Source organism: Hibiscus syriacus, unplaced genomic scaffold (assembly GCF_006381635.1).
Source record: "Hibiscus syriacus cultivar Baekdansim isolate YM2019G1 unplaced genomic scaffold, ASM638163v2 tig00112293_pilon, whole genome shotgun sequence".
NCBI classification, from domain to species: domain Eukaryota; kingdom Viridiplantae; phylum Streptophyta; class Magnoliopsida; order Malvales; family Malvaceae; genus Hibiscus; species Hibiscus syriacus.
In genome coordinates, this window is record NW_024063296.1 from 4,378,663 (window position 1) to 4,395,667 (window position 17,005).

Genomic DNA, 17,005 nt, shown 5'->3' on the forward strand with positions numbered 1-17,005 from the left:
TGGAACTCGTCCTGTGGGCTTGACGAGTTTCAATGGTCATTTTGAGAATATTGTATCTATAAATAGTAGTTGGGTTAGTTGATAGAGTTATATGGTAACCGAATCATGCAGTTGTGGGAAGAACATTTCAAGCAATTTCCAAAAGATCATTTTGCGCCTGATTACTCCAATATTGATGATTCATATTCAAGCACGTCTTCAAATGAGGAGTTGGTGAAACAGTCAATAAAGTTGATTCTTGATCAACATAAGGAGATGAAAAGGGAGAAGGAGGGCAAGGAGGAGGAGAAGAAGAACAAGAATGGAGATTTAGAAAACCAACGCATCAAATAACTTACCGAGGGGAAGAATAAAAAGAAAAGTTTTTTATTTTGTTGAAAAATGTTTTAAATATATGTATGAATTTGAGTTTAGTTAAATATATGTATGAATTTGAGTTTAGTTAAATATATGGTTATTGATACTGATAAATTATCCAAAACAGGTACAACAAACAACATTTGAAGCAATACAAATATGAAGTCTATCGGCATGGTCGATATTTCGGAAGATGTGGACATTTCTTCTTGGTGCGACCTTCACCTATACAGTGGCCACAAAACTTTGGTAGACCATGCTCTCATTGTGCATCATCCATATCAATATGAATTCGACTAGATTCAGGACGACCCTTTTACTTTCTTCGTAATTGTGGATCGAGCAACCATTCCTCAGAAATAGTTAGTGGCCAATATTCAGTGTTTAGGAGATACTTAAATTCACAACTATATATGTTGTGCATAGAATGCAAGCTATAACAATCATCAATGTATGAGTATGGGTTTTACATTGGCATGTATACATGGAGCAACCGCATAAGCGCATAGGTATATGAAGGCTTGAAATCGACCACAGTCACACCATCTTCTATTCAAATTACCAGTGTAGGTGATAGATTCCCACCCTCTTGTGGTCGAACAAGTGTTTGGACAATGTAATCAATATCGAATCTAGTGAAATTATGAAGATACATTGATGTTGCATGTGTTTGATTTTTTATCATTGCTTTCTTCAAATCTGGAGCCCAATTTCTACCTTCTTTGATCATTGCCTCCACTTGGGCTGCAACATCCCAAACATCGGGTTAGTGACCAAATTATGAGATTTTAGAATTCAATGACTAAATTAGATAAATTGAAAAGTTTAGGGTTTTAATTAAAAATATTATGTAGGATGATTTAGCAAAAGAATGAGGAATAAAGGGGCAATGGGTCATTGAACAAGGGAAATAATTAAAAATTTGTCGTGGTTATTTTATAACCACGTGGGACATACTTGAGGAAAACAAAAAGTTTCCAGATATCTCTTCAACCTTCTTCTTCTCCAGCCGTGAAGCTCCATAAGTTAAGGTGAGTTGGCTTTCAATTGGTTAATTCTTAAGATTCAAGTGTGGCTTTGATTAATGAAGACTTAGGAACGATCATGGAGATAAAAATGGACATAGAAACTCAAAGAGTTGTAAGATATGGATGATTAAATGTAAGAAGTGTATAAGTGAAATTGTGAATAAGAGTACATAAAGGAATTTAGAAGTTGGATTTGACTTGTCATAGGTTTGAATAAGAATTAATAAGTGTTAGAAATGAGTTTGGATTTTGTTGAAAAATTAGTAAGATTCTTAGTTTCAAGAATTTGAATGAGATATGGAAGTTTATAAAGTGTTAAGATGATAAAAGATAGTTAAAGTGGTTGTAGTTGAGTTTGGTGGCATGAAAGGAACTTTAAGGGTGGAGATTAAGTAAAGGGTTGATGATTTTCGGGTGAAAGAAGTTTGTTCTAGGTAAGAGGTATCAGTACCAGATAAATGGGTACCGATACTACACAGCTATTATAGGTTATATCATCGTGTAAGTATAAATACTGTATGAAAAATATCGATATCATAAGACCATTTTAGACAACATCTTGATGAGGTATCGATACCGAAAGGGGTAGTATCAATACCATGAGTATCGATACCAGAAGGTAGGTATTGATACTATTTTTAAAATGAAAACATCAAATCTAATTTGGGTATCGATACCCAAGAATGGTATCGATACCATTATAAAGGAAGTATTGATACTATTTATGATGATTGTTTTGGAAATCATATTTATGTAGATAACGAGCCTAAACGAGTTCCGGAACAAGTGAGAGTATGATTGAAAGAGAAAAAGAAAGAGAACTATCGGCGAGTGCTTATTTATAGAATGATTATAATATGATATGGAAATTAGACTTATGATAAGTCTAGTTCCAACACAGGTAATACATGATTGCATTACATGAAAAGATACAGTACATGAACTCCTATGGTATGCATTATATAACAATGATTTATGTGAATATGTATGAGAAGTTTACATAAGTGATGTGATAAAAATTAAGAAATTATATGTCTAAGAGATATAAATTATGTGAATTTTAAAAAGCCCATGTTATATAGATGAGAGCTATAGGTATTATTGCCATGCCAAGAGTCGAGGGTCTACGCGGTCCTTCGGGACATATATGTAATCCTTTGGAACATATATGCGGTCCTTTAAGACATATATTTCATCCTTTGGAATATGTATATGGTTGATGAGTGTTCATAAACGTTAATCTTTGCTCGTTATTTCTTCGGTTTTGAGGAATTATTACTACTAAATTGGTCGTGTTATGTTTTTTTTCGTACAGGTCCGTACTTTCTAGAATTAGTGACAAAACGGGCGCATTCTGCATTTTCTTTATTATTTGGTCACGGCTGGAGACATGGGCACGACTCTGGCCACAACGCGGTCTGACGTGGCGGTTTCTAAAAGGTCCAGTAGCAGCGGTTTCTAGAAGACTTCATCTACACGCCTTCTGGAAGATTGATGAGCAGAGTTGCATTAGGAGACTAGTTTAAGTTTGAATTTAAATTAAAAACAATTATATTTTAGGATTATTTTATTTATTTTCTTTGTTTATCCTTTAGGCTTTGAGAGGCTATAAATACCCACTTGGGGTAAGCTCAAACTCATTACTCAAATTACATTCTTCTTTTCTCTCTAGTTTTATTAAAGTTTTCTCTTTTTACTTTTCAAGTTTTTCCCTTTTTCTTTTATTTTCAAGCTTTATTTTTAATATGCTAAGTATGACTTTTTTCGTGCTTAACTAAACTTTTCATAAGCCGAGAGTTATCGCGATGATTCAATTCCAACGTGAGAATTGAAACGGTCCCTTAATATCTTCGGACAAACACTTCAGGAAAGAAAGAGACAACAATCAAAGCCAGAAGAAGAATCAAACTCAGGTAATACAATTCCGATGGTCGAACCTATTATCCGGGAGTTAGCCGCGGCACCTACTGAACAAGGGCCTTTGTGCATTTATTTTCTCCAAGGCGAAACTCCATACCAATTAAAAACTGGCCTTATTCATCTCCTCCCTACATTCAACGGATTTCCAAACTAGGATCCACAAAAACAACTCATGGAGTTTCATATGATCTGTACCAGCATGAGACCACATGGAGTAACCGAGGACCAAATCAAACTTAGAGCTTTTCCTTTTTCGGCTAAGGAGTGGTTATTTTATCTTTCTCCTAATTCTATTACTACATGGGCTCAAATGACTCGTTGTTTTCTTGACAGGTTTTTCCCTGCTACGAAAGTAAGTGAACTAAGGAGAATACTTGGAATCAAGCAGCTTGATGGAGAGTCACTCTACGACTACTGGGAGCGGTTTAAGAAGTTATGTTCTAGTTGCCCACAACATGGGTTAAACGAACAAACACTCCTTCAATAATTTTATGAAGGATTATATCCCCTGGAAATGAAGATGATCGATGCTGCCAGCGGAGGAGCCTTGGTGAATATGAATCCTATTGAGGCAAGGGACTTAATATCCACGATGGCCATAAATTCCCAATAGTTTTGCACAAATAATGAAAATGCTCGAAGGGTTCATGAGATAAGTTCATCTTCTTTGGAAAATAAAATAGATAAGTTAAATGAAGTCATAAACTCTCTTGTTGTAGGAAAGACATGACAAAACCGATTATGTGGAATATGTGCATTACCTGATCATCCGACAGACGGTTGTCCACTGATTCAAGATGATGTAGCAGCTCAAGTCAATGCAGCTGGAAATTTTTCAACATACAACCCAAGATGGAGGGATCATCCAAATTTTAGTTATGCTCAAATCTCAAGGCCGGATCAAGGTTATCAAGCGAGACCACCTCCACCACCACAACAGCAACAGAGGACATCATTAGAATCAATTATCGACAGGTTAGCACTTTCCTAGGAAAAATTTCAGATTCGTACTGAAGCCCACTTCCAAGAGATAGACAAGCAGATGAGCCATCTGACTCAAATTGTGAGGAGATTAGAGTCACAAATGAGGCTATCATCACAAAATGAGCCGAATCATATAGAGAATGTTAGCTCCATTACCCTCCGAAGTGGTACAATTGTTGAACAACCAGACCCAAAAGAAGTAAGCGCAAGATCGCAGAAGAAAGAAGAAAATTTGAACTCCTATGAGGAAGAAGAAACAGCTGACGTAGAATCCCGAGAAAAGAATGAAGATGAATCGAAAATTAATTATGCGCCATCTCCCTATGACATTCCTCCTCCGTTTCCTGAAAGATTCATTAAAAGAGACAAGCAATCAGAGGATAGAGTAATCTTGGATGTATTATGGAAAGTGAAAATAAGTATTCCAATTCTTGATATAATCCGGAGAATACCGAGGTATGCCATATACCTTAAAGATCTCTGCACTAATAAAAGGCGACTAACCGAAAATGAGAAGGTAAATTTGGGAGAGCATGTCTCAGCTATTTTCTAACAAAAGTTACCACCGAAACTGAAAGACCAAGTTATGTTTGCAATACCCTGTAAAATTGGTAAAGTTAGGATTAAGCGAGCCATGTGCGATCTAGGTGCCTCTATCAATGTAATGCCTCCCTCCGTCTATAATTTAATTTCCACCAAGCCTTTGAAGGAGACGAGAGTTACACTTCAGCTCGCCGATAAATCAATTATTTATCTTGAAAGACTGATAGAAAATGTTCTAGTAGAGGTAGAAGACTTAATTTTCCCTACTGATTTTTATGTGATTGATATAAAAAATGATCATAGCAACATTGGTTCTGAAATCCTCCTCGGTCGTCCCTTTATGAGCATGACAAATGCAAAAATTGACGTTCAAAGCGGTATTCTTACTATGGAGTTCGACGGTGAGATCTTAAAATTTGATGTTTATAAAGCAATGAGATATCCGGATAGCATTCATAGTATTAATTTTGTTGGCATTTTTGAACTTGTTGATGATAAATCTAACTTGGTTGATGATTTATGCAAGGGATCAGATGATAAAAAAACGAAACAAGGGAGTTGAAAAATATTTCACTTGTTGATTCAAATTTGATCTTAACTCCTTTAAAAACTAAAGATTTACCTTCCTTTTTGCAGGCACCAAAAATTAAGTCGAAATCATCAAGGAGTCATTTGAAGAAATCAGTTTTGGTAAAAAGGATGTTTTGACGGCCATTCTTTTGGACAAGATTTTAAAATTAGGAAATATCTGAAGAAATCTTTTTGAGAAATTTTCAAATTTCTCATAAGGAATTTCTTAGTTGGAAAAAACGAATGAAGCGGAAGTATCTGTCACAGAACCTGTAGTCTGAAGCAGATCATCGAGCTAACGACGTTAAACAAAAGCGTTTCATGGGAGGCAACCCATTGTTTTCAATTCCATTACATTTTTTACTTTTATCTTTACTTTTTGTTTTATTTTATTTTTATTCATTCAAACATGTTTAATTTAATTTTTTTTTATTTTACATGAACCAAATATTTTTATTCGAACTTAAACGAAGAAGAATTGCAAAATTTCCATTCGATCAGTTCTAAACTCAGAACCTACAGTGCACGATCGAGCAGAAAAAAAGAAGGAGAAGCTTGTGCGCACCGTTTAATTAATGACGCACGTTAGCAGAACCCAAGGGGGAGGCTCGGCACAAGTTAGCGAAGCCCAAGTCACTTTTTTTTCAAATATTATTCTTCTGCTGCCCACCTCCCAATCCCTTCTCCCCTCCCCCTTTTCACTATGCCGTAGAGCCCACCCTATCACCTTTCATCTCCCTTTTTCAATTTTCAAACACCTTTTATATTATAATAACAAAACCCCACCTTATCCCATCAATCCATTTTTTTTCAATTTCAACATCCATTGTCCTAAAAAAAACAACACCCACTTTGAATCAAACTCAAACACCCATCCCCTCCCACGCACGACACTACCACACTTACCCCAATTAAAGCAAACTTCTTTTCTTCATCTCTCCATACCCGATCGCCTTCCCCCCAATGCATGAATAATCGCATTCTTTCTGCTCACCAACGGCGGCACCAACAAACAAATCAAGTCACTTCAACATTTTCACGAACACCCACTCCTCCCTAATCCGCTATGGTGTGCACGTAAAACCGACCCGACAACATCAACGCTCCTCCTCCCACCATCCTAGGAGGATGACACTGCTCAAACGTGTCGGCGTTTGTCGAGTTGCCGAGTGACTCTGACTCCATTCTATCACCTCCCCCGACTCAACTGATGCAAGGTCATGACCAAGTACCGATATTGTCGTATCACTCAGCATTTGCGCCGACCGCCTCTTTCCGCCCCGGGCCAAGCACGTCTCATCGTCTGTCCACTTCACGATCTCTATCTCTGTCGTTCCACTCATTACCAACCGAAGAAACATCAACTCACCCAAGACGGACGACATTCCCATTATACTTGATGCACTCGACGGATTCCGATAATGCTCCTGAAGGAAACTCTAGCCCCGTATCGATTCCACCGTTGCTAATGTTTCATCCTATCTATGGTTTTACAGAGGATTTTGCTGTCGGTTTCCCACCTCCAGATCCGTCACCTGCAACATCGAGCTCACGGTAACAACCTGACCATGCTTCAGCTCACGGCATCAAAACCGAGCCACCCACTTCTTTTCCTTCCACCGTGGCCATGGTCGACAGTAAATCCGGGGAGTATTCTATTCCTTCTTTTGCTCTTTAATTTTTTTCATTTTGAGGCAAAACGCTTTAAGTGAAGGGGAGTAGAGTGTATGATTGAATTTCCCTTTGCTTATCTTTATGTTTCGATGCTATATGTGTTGGTTGGATTTGTTGGAAACTTCATTGATTGTATTTGTCTTGTTAAATATTGTTTGGAATGCTATGCTTGTTTGGGAATACATGATTGTTTAGGTTAGGATATTCTTGATAGCAAATAGCATTAATTGAGATGAGTTGGTATTTTTGTGATATTCTATGACTTCGTTGGTTGAAATGTGATTAGCTCAATACATGAAACAATTTGGTGATATTTGAGCCTTTACGAGCATATCATTTTCGCTCTCATTTTGTTGGATTGAGTGTGTTGAATTTTGCATTGATATTCTAGAACCTGCATGTTAAATACTGTTGAGATTACACATGAACATGATGCTTAAAGATAATTTGGGCACCTTAGGATTAACCATTCTGTTCCCCCCACTAAATTGCCTACCCATGCATTTTCCCCTTAGTTAACCACTTTTGAGCTTATTCCCACTTCTTTGTTTTCACCATATTTATAAACCCCGAGCCATTTTATTTTACCCCTCTTTTCTACCTATTTCAGGGCAAGTGAATAGTTGATCCATTGTATACTCCATAAAAAAAACAGCAGTTCGAAAAAAATGTTGTTCGAAAAAAAAAGAAAAAAAAGGCATGAAAAAAATGGAAAAAGAAATAACAACAAAGAGAAAAAAAATACAGTTCAAAAAAAATTGTTGTTTGACATGTCGTCTTGTTATCTTGTTGTGCTTAATATTTTGATGGAGTTGAAATTATTATTTGTTAGTTCCTTGCCTTGAATATTTAGCCATATATTTAGTCTTTTCCCCACCTTTACCTAAGCCCCGTTACAACCAATAAAAGACCCTTGATTTATGCATCTTGTTCTTATTAGTAGTGGAGATTTGATTTACTTGCAGGCCTATGGCAATATCGTGTCAATTCTGACATTGAGCGTTTCTTACCCCCAAACACATTGAGTGATTTGAGTGAATCTCGGTAAGGCATTGAGTAATGAGCATTGAGATTGATGAATGAATGGATATTACAATTGCACTTAACTTGTTCCAATTGATGATGTTCAATTGATTGATTTCTTGACTTGAATTGTTATTGTGGTCTCTACCTTGCTTCCTCGAATGTGAAACTTGACTTTGAATGGTAAATGAAATTTTTGACTAGTTTGATTAATCATACTTGAGGACAAGCATGAGATAAGTGAGGGGGAATTTGATGAGTGTTCAAAAACTTTAATCTTTGCTCGTTATTTCTTCGATTTTGAGGAATTATTACTGCTAAATTGGTCGTGTTATGTTTGTTTTTGTACAGGTCCTTACTTTCCAGAATTAGTGACAAAACGGGCGCATTCTGCATTTTTTTATTATTTTGTCATGGTTGGAGACATGGGCACGACACGGTCTGAAGTGGCGGTTTCTAGAAGGTCCAGTCAGCGGCGGTTTCTAGAAGACTTCATCCGCACGCCTTCTGGAAGATTGACGAGCAGAGTTGCATTACGAGACTAGTTTAAGTTTGAATTTAAATTAAAAACAATTATCTTTTAGGATTATTTTATTTATTTTCTTTGTTTATTCTTTAGGCTTTGAGAGGCTATAAAGACCCACTTGGGGTAAGCCTAAACTCATCACTCAAATTACATTCTTCTTTTCTCTCTAGTTTTATCAAAGTTTTCTCTTTTTACTTTTCAAGTTTTTCCATTTTTCTTTTATTTTCAAGCTTTATTTTTAATATGCTAAGTATGAATTTTGTCATGCTTAGCTAAACTTTTCATAAGCCAAGAGCTGTCGCGATGATTCAATTCCAATGGGAGAATTGAAACGGTCCCTTAATATCTTCGGAATATCTCTCTCAATCTCTGCGCTTATTTTTCAAAATCAAAACAGTTTTCAAAATAAAAGATTGACTTTGGTCAAGAGGTTGTTGCGATTAAACATGTGGGAGGAAAATTCGGCTTATAGAAAGCAATTCGACATCCTGGGAACACACTTGGCGTTCGCAAGAGGGAATTGAGATTGGAATTGATGGTTATTGAAGCAAAAATCCGAGTCGGTCGCCACGAACTTAAACGGTAATTGATCTACGACAATTGATGTTGATAGAATCAATTCCCGAAGCCGGAATCAAAGATTACCTTGGGTATTCGGTATACAAGATAGAGTCACGGGGATAGCCCTTGTAGACAAAGTAATCGACGTGAATCCCGAAGAGAAAATCTTATTCGATGATCTAAAGGAAAAGCTTGAGGCGATTTTATCGTATTTATTCACAATCTTCATCATCCTATTTTTACTTTAATTGCTTTAATTTATTTAATCATTTTTACCATTTAAATCTCATATTGCAAACCCCCCATTTTACTATTTTTCGCATGGTTAAAAACCATTCAATCATAAATTTGTGATTTTCTAAGTCCATGAGGATTCAACCCTTATTTCTCTATACTACGTATTTCCTTATTTATTAATTGAGAAAAAGGAATTTATTTTGACATCGAAAAAGACAGTTGTCAATGGTTCATAAGGAGATTTATATGTGGTCCTTATGGATATTTTATATAGCACTTTGGTACATTTCTACGCGGCACTTCGGTGAAATTCTACGTGGCACTTCGGTGCATTTATACGAGTTGTGGTGACAATATTTGTGCACAACCTCAATGTACTCACATACCTTAGGTTCTCAGTATTGTATCATGGGCTAATGAAATAATTAATATGAATTCATAATTGTTACTTTGATAAGCTTATGTGTGGAATGCATTTATTATATAGTTACATTGAATGGATGTATGAATGCATTGTACTCCATTTTATTATAGTATTGTTACATATTATGCCTCAGTAAGTTGATGACTTAGCGTGTGAGTGTTTCACACATAGGATCCCAAGAAGTAGACGGGCAAGGATAGGCAGCTGGGATAGAATGACTCCTGCGGATATCAGATCAGAAGCAACTTAAACAGTAGGTTATTTTGTTAGGAAAAGTAATGTTGGGATGTAATCAAAAGTTTAAGTTGTATATGCTCTGATTATTTTTGTAAGTTTTTGTATTAAACCGATGTATATTATGGGATTTCTTAATACAAGTTAAATTCACTACTATTTTGTATAAGTATTTTGTTATTAAAATGTAATGTGACATCTCGGACGCATATCTGGATTGCGTACAGGTTGGAGGTGTTATATTTAATGGTATCAGATCTATGTTTTAGTCGATTCTAGGCATAAACCAGAGTCTAGAGTGTCTTTAAAAGTATATGTGCCAACAAATAATAAGAACTTCTGATCTGATATAGTAATGAGTATGCTACCTTGCTAATAGAATTATCTTGTTATGTTTTACTATATGTCCGGACAAAATAGCTCCCGAAGTGAAGCAGGAGAAAATAGGCCATTTGAGAGTAGTAATTTACCCGCCCTAGCCAGGCAAGGTGAAGAACAGGCACCTCAGGGAGTGCCTGTGCAAGATTAGGATACTTTCTTTAGGACGTTGGACGATATTCTGACGTGTCTCCAACCTCCTGCTCTATCAACCCAAAGAATGAATATGGCAAAAGAGTTAAGAGGATTGGGAGCTTTCGAATTTAAGGGAGAAGTCGAGGAAGGTCTGGTTGCGGCGAATCTTTGGCTTAATGATTTGAAGATCATATTGGATAGTCTCCACTGCTCTGAAGTGGAGAAGTTGGATGCAGGTGTTTCTTTGCTTAGGGGGCAAGCTACGATATGGTGGACGAATGTCACCATAAGCTTGGCGAGTGGTCAAGTGAATTGGTCTCTATTCTTGGAAGATATTAAGCACAAGTATATTGGAGATCAGTTTATCAGGAAAATAAAGAAGGAGTTTATGAACTTGAAGCAGATGAATCGCACCGTATATGAATATGAATGTGAGTTCAATAAGTTGAGTCGGTTTGCAGGTGAGCTTATTCCTACAGAAAAAGACGCTTATGAATGGTTTATAGAGGGCTTGTGCCCTAGATTACGAGATGTTGATAGTATTTAATCAATCCTCATTCCAGGAAGTGATTAATCGTGCTAAAGCTCTTGAGAGAGCTCAGAATGAAAGGTTTAGGGATTAAAGAGTTCATACATCTAAGAGAATCGGTGTTTCTTCAAGCTTAGCACCATAAAAAAGGGAAAAGATTCGGGATTCCGACCTCAAGCTAGATTTAAATCAGTTGCATCCTCTGCTAGAGGATCAAGTCAGATGAGAGCGAGACAGACCCATTCAGTGGGATCTCGTGGTTGGAGATCAAATCAGGGTCAATCAAGACAATGTCAGCATTGAGGGAAGAATCATTTTGGGATGTTTCGGATGGCCTCCGGAGCTTGTTTCTGATGTGGAGATGCCGGACATTTTATATGGGATTGTCCATTGATTACTGGTGAATCTGCACCATCTGAGAGAATTGCTTCTGCATCGCAAAGAGGAAGAGTTAGAGGAAGAAACCAGTCTGAATCCTCTGTGCAGCCTGAGATACGCTCAACTGCTAGAGTGTATAATTTAAAAACAAGTGAAGACTGTGATGATCCAAATATTATAGCAGGTACCTTCCAGATATTTGATAAATTGGTGTTGGTATTGATTGATACGGGTTCCACTTATTCCTATGTTAGTAGTAAATTAGTAAAAGAATTGAGAATTCCATTAGAAACTACGAGTAATGAAGTGATAATAACTAATCCTTTAGGACATAGTACTTGGGTAAATAAATTTTGTAAGGGTAACTCTAAGAAGTTCAGAAGGATCAGAGGTGAATGTGATCGGTGAAAGATTTAATCCTTTAGCAAATGTAATATCGGTGATTTCAGCAAGGAAATTGTTGCTACAAGGATGTCAGGGTTTTCTTGCAAATGTGATTGATAACATAGTTAAAGAAAAAGGTTTAGATGAAATTCTGATAGTCAGAGAGTTTCCTGATGTATTTCCTTTGGAGTTACCAGGATTACCTCTAGATAGAGAGGTAGAATTTCAAATCGACATGATGTCGGGAACAACTCCTATTACAATGGCACCTTATCGTATGGCTCCGAAAGAATTACAAGAGTTGAAAAGTTAGTTGCAAGAATTATTAGAGAAGGGATTTATAAGACCAAGTGTTTCACCTTGGGGAGCTCCAGTATTGTTTGTTAAGAAGAAAGATGGTTCAATGCATCTTTGCACTGATTATCGACAGCTCTATAAGGTGATCATCGAGAACAAGTATCCCCTCCCAAGAATTGATGACTTGTTTGATCAATTAAAGGGAGTTTCGGTATTCTCTAAGATCAATTTACATTCTTTTTATAATCAACTGAAGATTCACGAAAATGATATTCTGAAGACAATTTTTAGAACAAGATATGGTCACTACGAATTTATCATAAATTCATTTGCAGTAACTAATGCACCTCCTACTTTTATGGATCTCATGAATAGGATATTTCAACCTTATCTAGATCAGTTTGTAGTTGTCTTTATTGATTACATATTGGTGTACTCGAAGTCTAGTGAAGAACATAGTGCCCATCTGAGGATAATTTTGCAAACTGTAAGAGATAAGAAGCTTTATGCCAAATTATCTAAATGTGAGTTTTGGCTAAATTAAGTAATTTTCCTGGGCATGTGATCTCTGCAGATGGGATTTAGGTGGATCGTCAAAAGATAAAAGCTATTCTGGATTGGGAGGTTCCAAAGAATGTGTCTCAAGTTCAGAGTTTCCTTGGGCTTACAGGTTATTATCGAAGATTTGTTAAGAATTTTTAGATGATAGTTTTACCTTTAACCAAATTGATGAGAAAGAATGTACTATTTTTTTGGACTCCCGAATGTCAAGAAAGTTTTAAAGCGTTAAAGAGAATTTTGACAGAAGCTCCGATATTGGTCCAACCTAAATCTAGTGAGAATTTTATGGTTTACAGTGGCGCGTCCTATAATGGATTGGGATGTGTGTTAATGCAAGAAAGAAAAGTGGTAGCGTACGCATTGAGGCAATTGAAACCCCATGAAAACAATTATCCAACTCATGATTTGGAAATGGCTGCAGTGGTGTTCACTCTCAAGATTTGGCATCACTACTTATATGGATAACGTTGTTATCTTTATACGAACCATAAAAGCTTGAAGTATCAGATGACTCAAAAAAATTAAATTTGAGGCAAAGAATATGGGTGGAGTTCTTAAAGGATTATGATGTAATAATTGATTTTCAACTTGGAAAAGCTAATGTGGTAACATATTCTTTAAGTAGAAAAACGTTTGTAGCCTTACGAGCTGTGGACTCCAGGTTATCGTCAACTAGAGATGGTAGACTATGTGCAGAATTAAAACTTAAACCAGCATGGTTGGATCGAATTGGAGAATTAGAAAATAAAGATGACATGTGTTTGAAAAGATTAGAGCAATTAAATAATGAAGGGAATGAGGATTTTGAGATTAAGTCTGATGGGAATTTGTACTATAAGGGAAGAGTGGTGATTCCAGATGATGAGGAATTGAAGAAATATATTTTAGCAGAGGCTCACTACAGTCCATTGGCGATACACCCAGCTGGAAATAAGATTTATATTGATTTGAAGGATCGATATTGGTGGCCAGGGATGAAAAGAAGTATCACCGAATTTGTGTCTAAGTGTTTAACATGTCAACAAGTAAAAGCCGAGCATCAAGTTCTGCCAGGATTATTGCAACCACTTTCAATTCTTCAATGGAATTGGGAAAATGTGACGATGGATTTTGTTTCGGGGTTACCTTTGACTCCAAATAAAAGAGATTCAATTTGGGTAATTGGTGATCGTTTGACTAAGTCAGCACATTTCCTTTCTGTCAGAACTGATTTCTCTATGGAAAAGCATTTGAGTTGTATATTATAGAAATTATTAGATTACATGGAGTGCCTGTTTCCATAGTTTCTGACCGAGATCCTCGATTCACCTTGAGATTTTGGAAATCTTTGCATGGAGCATTGGAAACTCAACTGAACTTTAGTACAACTTTTCACCCTCAGATGACAGAAAATCAGAGCGGACTATTCAAATATTGGAGGATATGTTGAGAACATGTATAATTGAATTCAAAGGGTCATGGGAGAAGTATTTACCACTGGCGTAGTTTGCTTACAATAATAGTTATCATTCCAATATTAAAATGGCACCCTATGGGGCGTTATATGGGAGGAAATGTCGTACGCCATTAAACTGGTATGAGCTTAAAATCGAAATATTCTTGGTAGGATTTGATTCAAGATTTGGAAGAAAAAGTTCAGGAAATTCAGCATAATCTCAAATTGGCATTTGATCGGTAAAAGTCTTATTCTGATCTTAAAAAAAAGAAATTGAATTCGAAGTTGGAGATAAAGTTTTCCTGAAGGTATCTCCCTGGAAGAAAGTATTAAGGTTTGGTTGGAAAGGAAAACTGAGTCCTAGATTCATTAGGTCATACGAGGTTGTTAAGTGGATAGGACCAGTGACATATCAGTTATCTTTGCCACCGAAATAGAGAAAATTCATAATGTTTTCCATGTATCCATGTTGCGGGGATATAGGTATGATCCCTCTCATATCATTGCATGGGAACAAATTGAAGTTCAACCTGATTTGACTTATGCGGAGAAACCAGTGCGAATATTAGCTTATGAAGTCAAGCAGTTAAGAAATAAAAAAATTCCATTGGTTAAAGTTTTATGGAGGAATCATAAAGTAGAGGAAGCAACGTGGGAACGTGAAGAAGATATGCGTGATCAATACCCTCATCTCTTCATGCAATGAAAATTAGAGGACGAATATTTTTTAGGGGGGAGATTTATAACATCCCAAACATCGGGTTAGTGACCAAATTATGAGATTTTAGAATTTGTGACTAATTTAGATAAATTGAAAAGTTTAGGGTTTTAATTGAAATTTTTTATAGTATGATTTAGCAAAAGAATGAGGAATAAAGGGGCAAATGGGTCATTAAAGAAGAGAAATAATTAAAAATTTGTTGTGGTTATTTTATAACCACGTGCCATATACTTAAGGAAAATGAAAGTTTCCAGATATTTCTTCAACCTTCTTCTTCTTCAGCCGTGAAGCTCCATAAGTTATGGTGAGTAAATTTGAAGAAGAGAACTATAGGTGAGTGCATATTTATAGAATGATTATAATATGATATGGAAATTAGACTTATGATAAGTCTAGTTCCAACACAGGTAAACATGATTGCATTACATGATAAGATACATTACATGAACTCCTATGATATGCATTATATGTCAATGATTTATGTGAATATGTATGAGAAGTTTACATAAGTGATGTGATAAAAAGTAAGAAATTATATGTCTATGAGATATAAATTATGTGAATTTTAAAAAGCCCATGTTATGTAGATGAGAGATATAGATATAATTGGCATGCCAAGAGTCGAGGGTCTACATGGTCCTTCGGGACATATGTAATCCTTTGGAACATTTATGTGGTCCTTTGAGACACATATTTGGTCATTTGGAATATGTATATGGTTCTTAAGGAGATTTATATGTGGTCCTTATGGACATTTTGTTGGGACCGTCGGCGCACCCCATAACGCAACGGAAACAAAACTCGACGGTCTCACCAGCGATCTAAGTATGTAAAACCGAAATCAGCATGAAGGGATGCGAATTCTTACAACTGGTTCCTTGAAAAACAGTAAGAACAGCAGTGAATATAGGTGGTGTAGATCAGTTCGAATCGTAAGCATACACAAAATCACATCTCGGCCTCAACTCAGTTAACCCGATTGAGAGCAATATTTGTTTTCCCCAAACCTATTTTTGAGAGAAAAATGGCTAAAGCTTTTTGTGTGTGTTTTTTAAAAACGACTGCTAGACCTAACACACCCTTTTATATCCATTACCCTAACATCTTAGGGTTTTTAAAGTTATTTCGAATTAATAAATAAAATATTATTTAATTAATTCAATTAAATATACATTAAAGACTTATAATCGGAATTATAATCTTCAAAGGTTATTTAAAAAAAACTTATTTAATTATTCCGAATTATATATACAAATTAAAAGAGTTGTAATCTAAATTATATTCTTTTAATGCTTACTTACTATATTCGGGATAATTAAAATCATATGTATATCAAATATACATATCTTAACTCTAGATATATTTTAGTAACATACAACAAATTGTACAATTTTGCTCATTTCAATCATAGGGTGAGACCCTATAGGTTTTTGTAACGTTAGTAGTAATTATTAGAAATATTCTAATATTACATACAATGAGTGACATCTAGCAATATATCATTGTAACCTAAGTTACAAGAAATTATGATTCGACATATCATCTTCGTGATTAACTCTTTTATGTATTACATCTTTTTGTTCTTTATATCTTGAATAGACACAAGTCTTAGAATAGTCACACTTGTATAGCTCATCTATTGTTTCTTGATATTTATAGTAGACTATAATTAACGAATAATTTATGATATCACATATCAGCATATTCAAGCATGGCCATGCATTTCTAGTCTCACTCAATAAAGTGGCCTGTGATATATTTCCTATTATGTAGGAAGGACAAATCCTATCTTAACCATATACACCTCACTACATAAATTGAGATATATTCAATAACAGTCTTTATAGTGCAACCAGTTACGGAGCATGTTTAACTGTATCAAAACATACAACGATATATGTTGGGTTGACATTGATCTCAAGTCTGAGGATCATACATATAGTCATCACCATGAGCAATGTTATGTCTGTTACATAACAATCCAAGATATATGCTCATGATGGGTCAATCCAATACATTGTTCTCTAACAATATAATCATATATCAATTCTGACATCTCTATGTCAATGACAACTCCTTGTCATCAATCAATAACATGTTAGTCTT

General features: G+C 35.8%; 1 protein-coding gene across 1 annotated transcript; it reads left to right on the forward strand.

Moving 5' to 3' along the window:
* Nucleotides 1–10,685: 10,685 nt before the first annotated feature.
* On the forward strand, nt 10,686–12,198 carry LOC120177640. The gene is made up of 3 exons (XM_039183717.1): nt 10,686–11,055; nt 11,485–11,685; nt 11,951–12,198. Exons 1-3 carry the CDS (start codon nt 10,686–10,688, stop codon nt 12,196–12,198), a joined length of 819 nt encoding a protein of 272 aa, XP_039039648.1.
* The last annotated feature ends 4,807 nt before the right edge of the window (nt 12,199–17,005 follow it).

Coding starts and splice junctions, on each gene's coding strand:
- LOC120177640 (XM_039183717.1), top strand. CDS start 10,686: ATGGCAAAAGAGTTAAGAGGATTGGGAGCTTTCGAATTTAAGGGAGAA. Junction 11,056..11,484: donor TAAGTTGAGTCGGTTTGCAG/GTGAGCTTATTC, acceptor TCTGATGTGGAG/ATGCCGGACATTTTATATGG. Junction 11,686..11,950: donor TGATCCAAATATTATAGCAG/GTACCTTCCAGA, acceptor CGGTGATTTCAG/CAAGGAAATTGTTGCTACAA.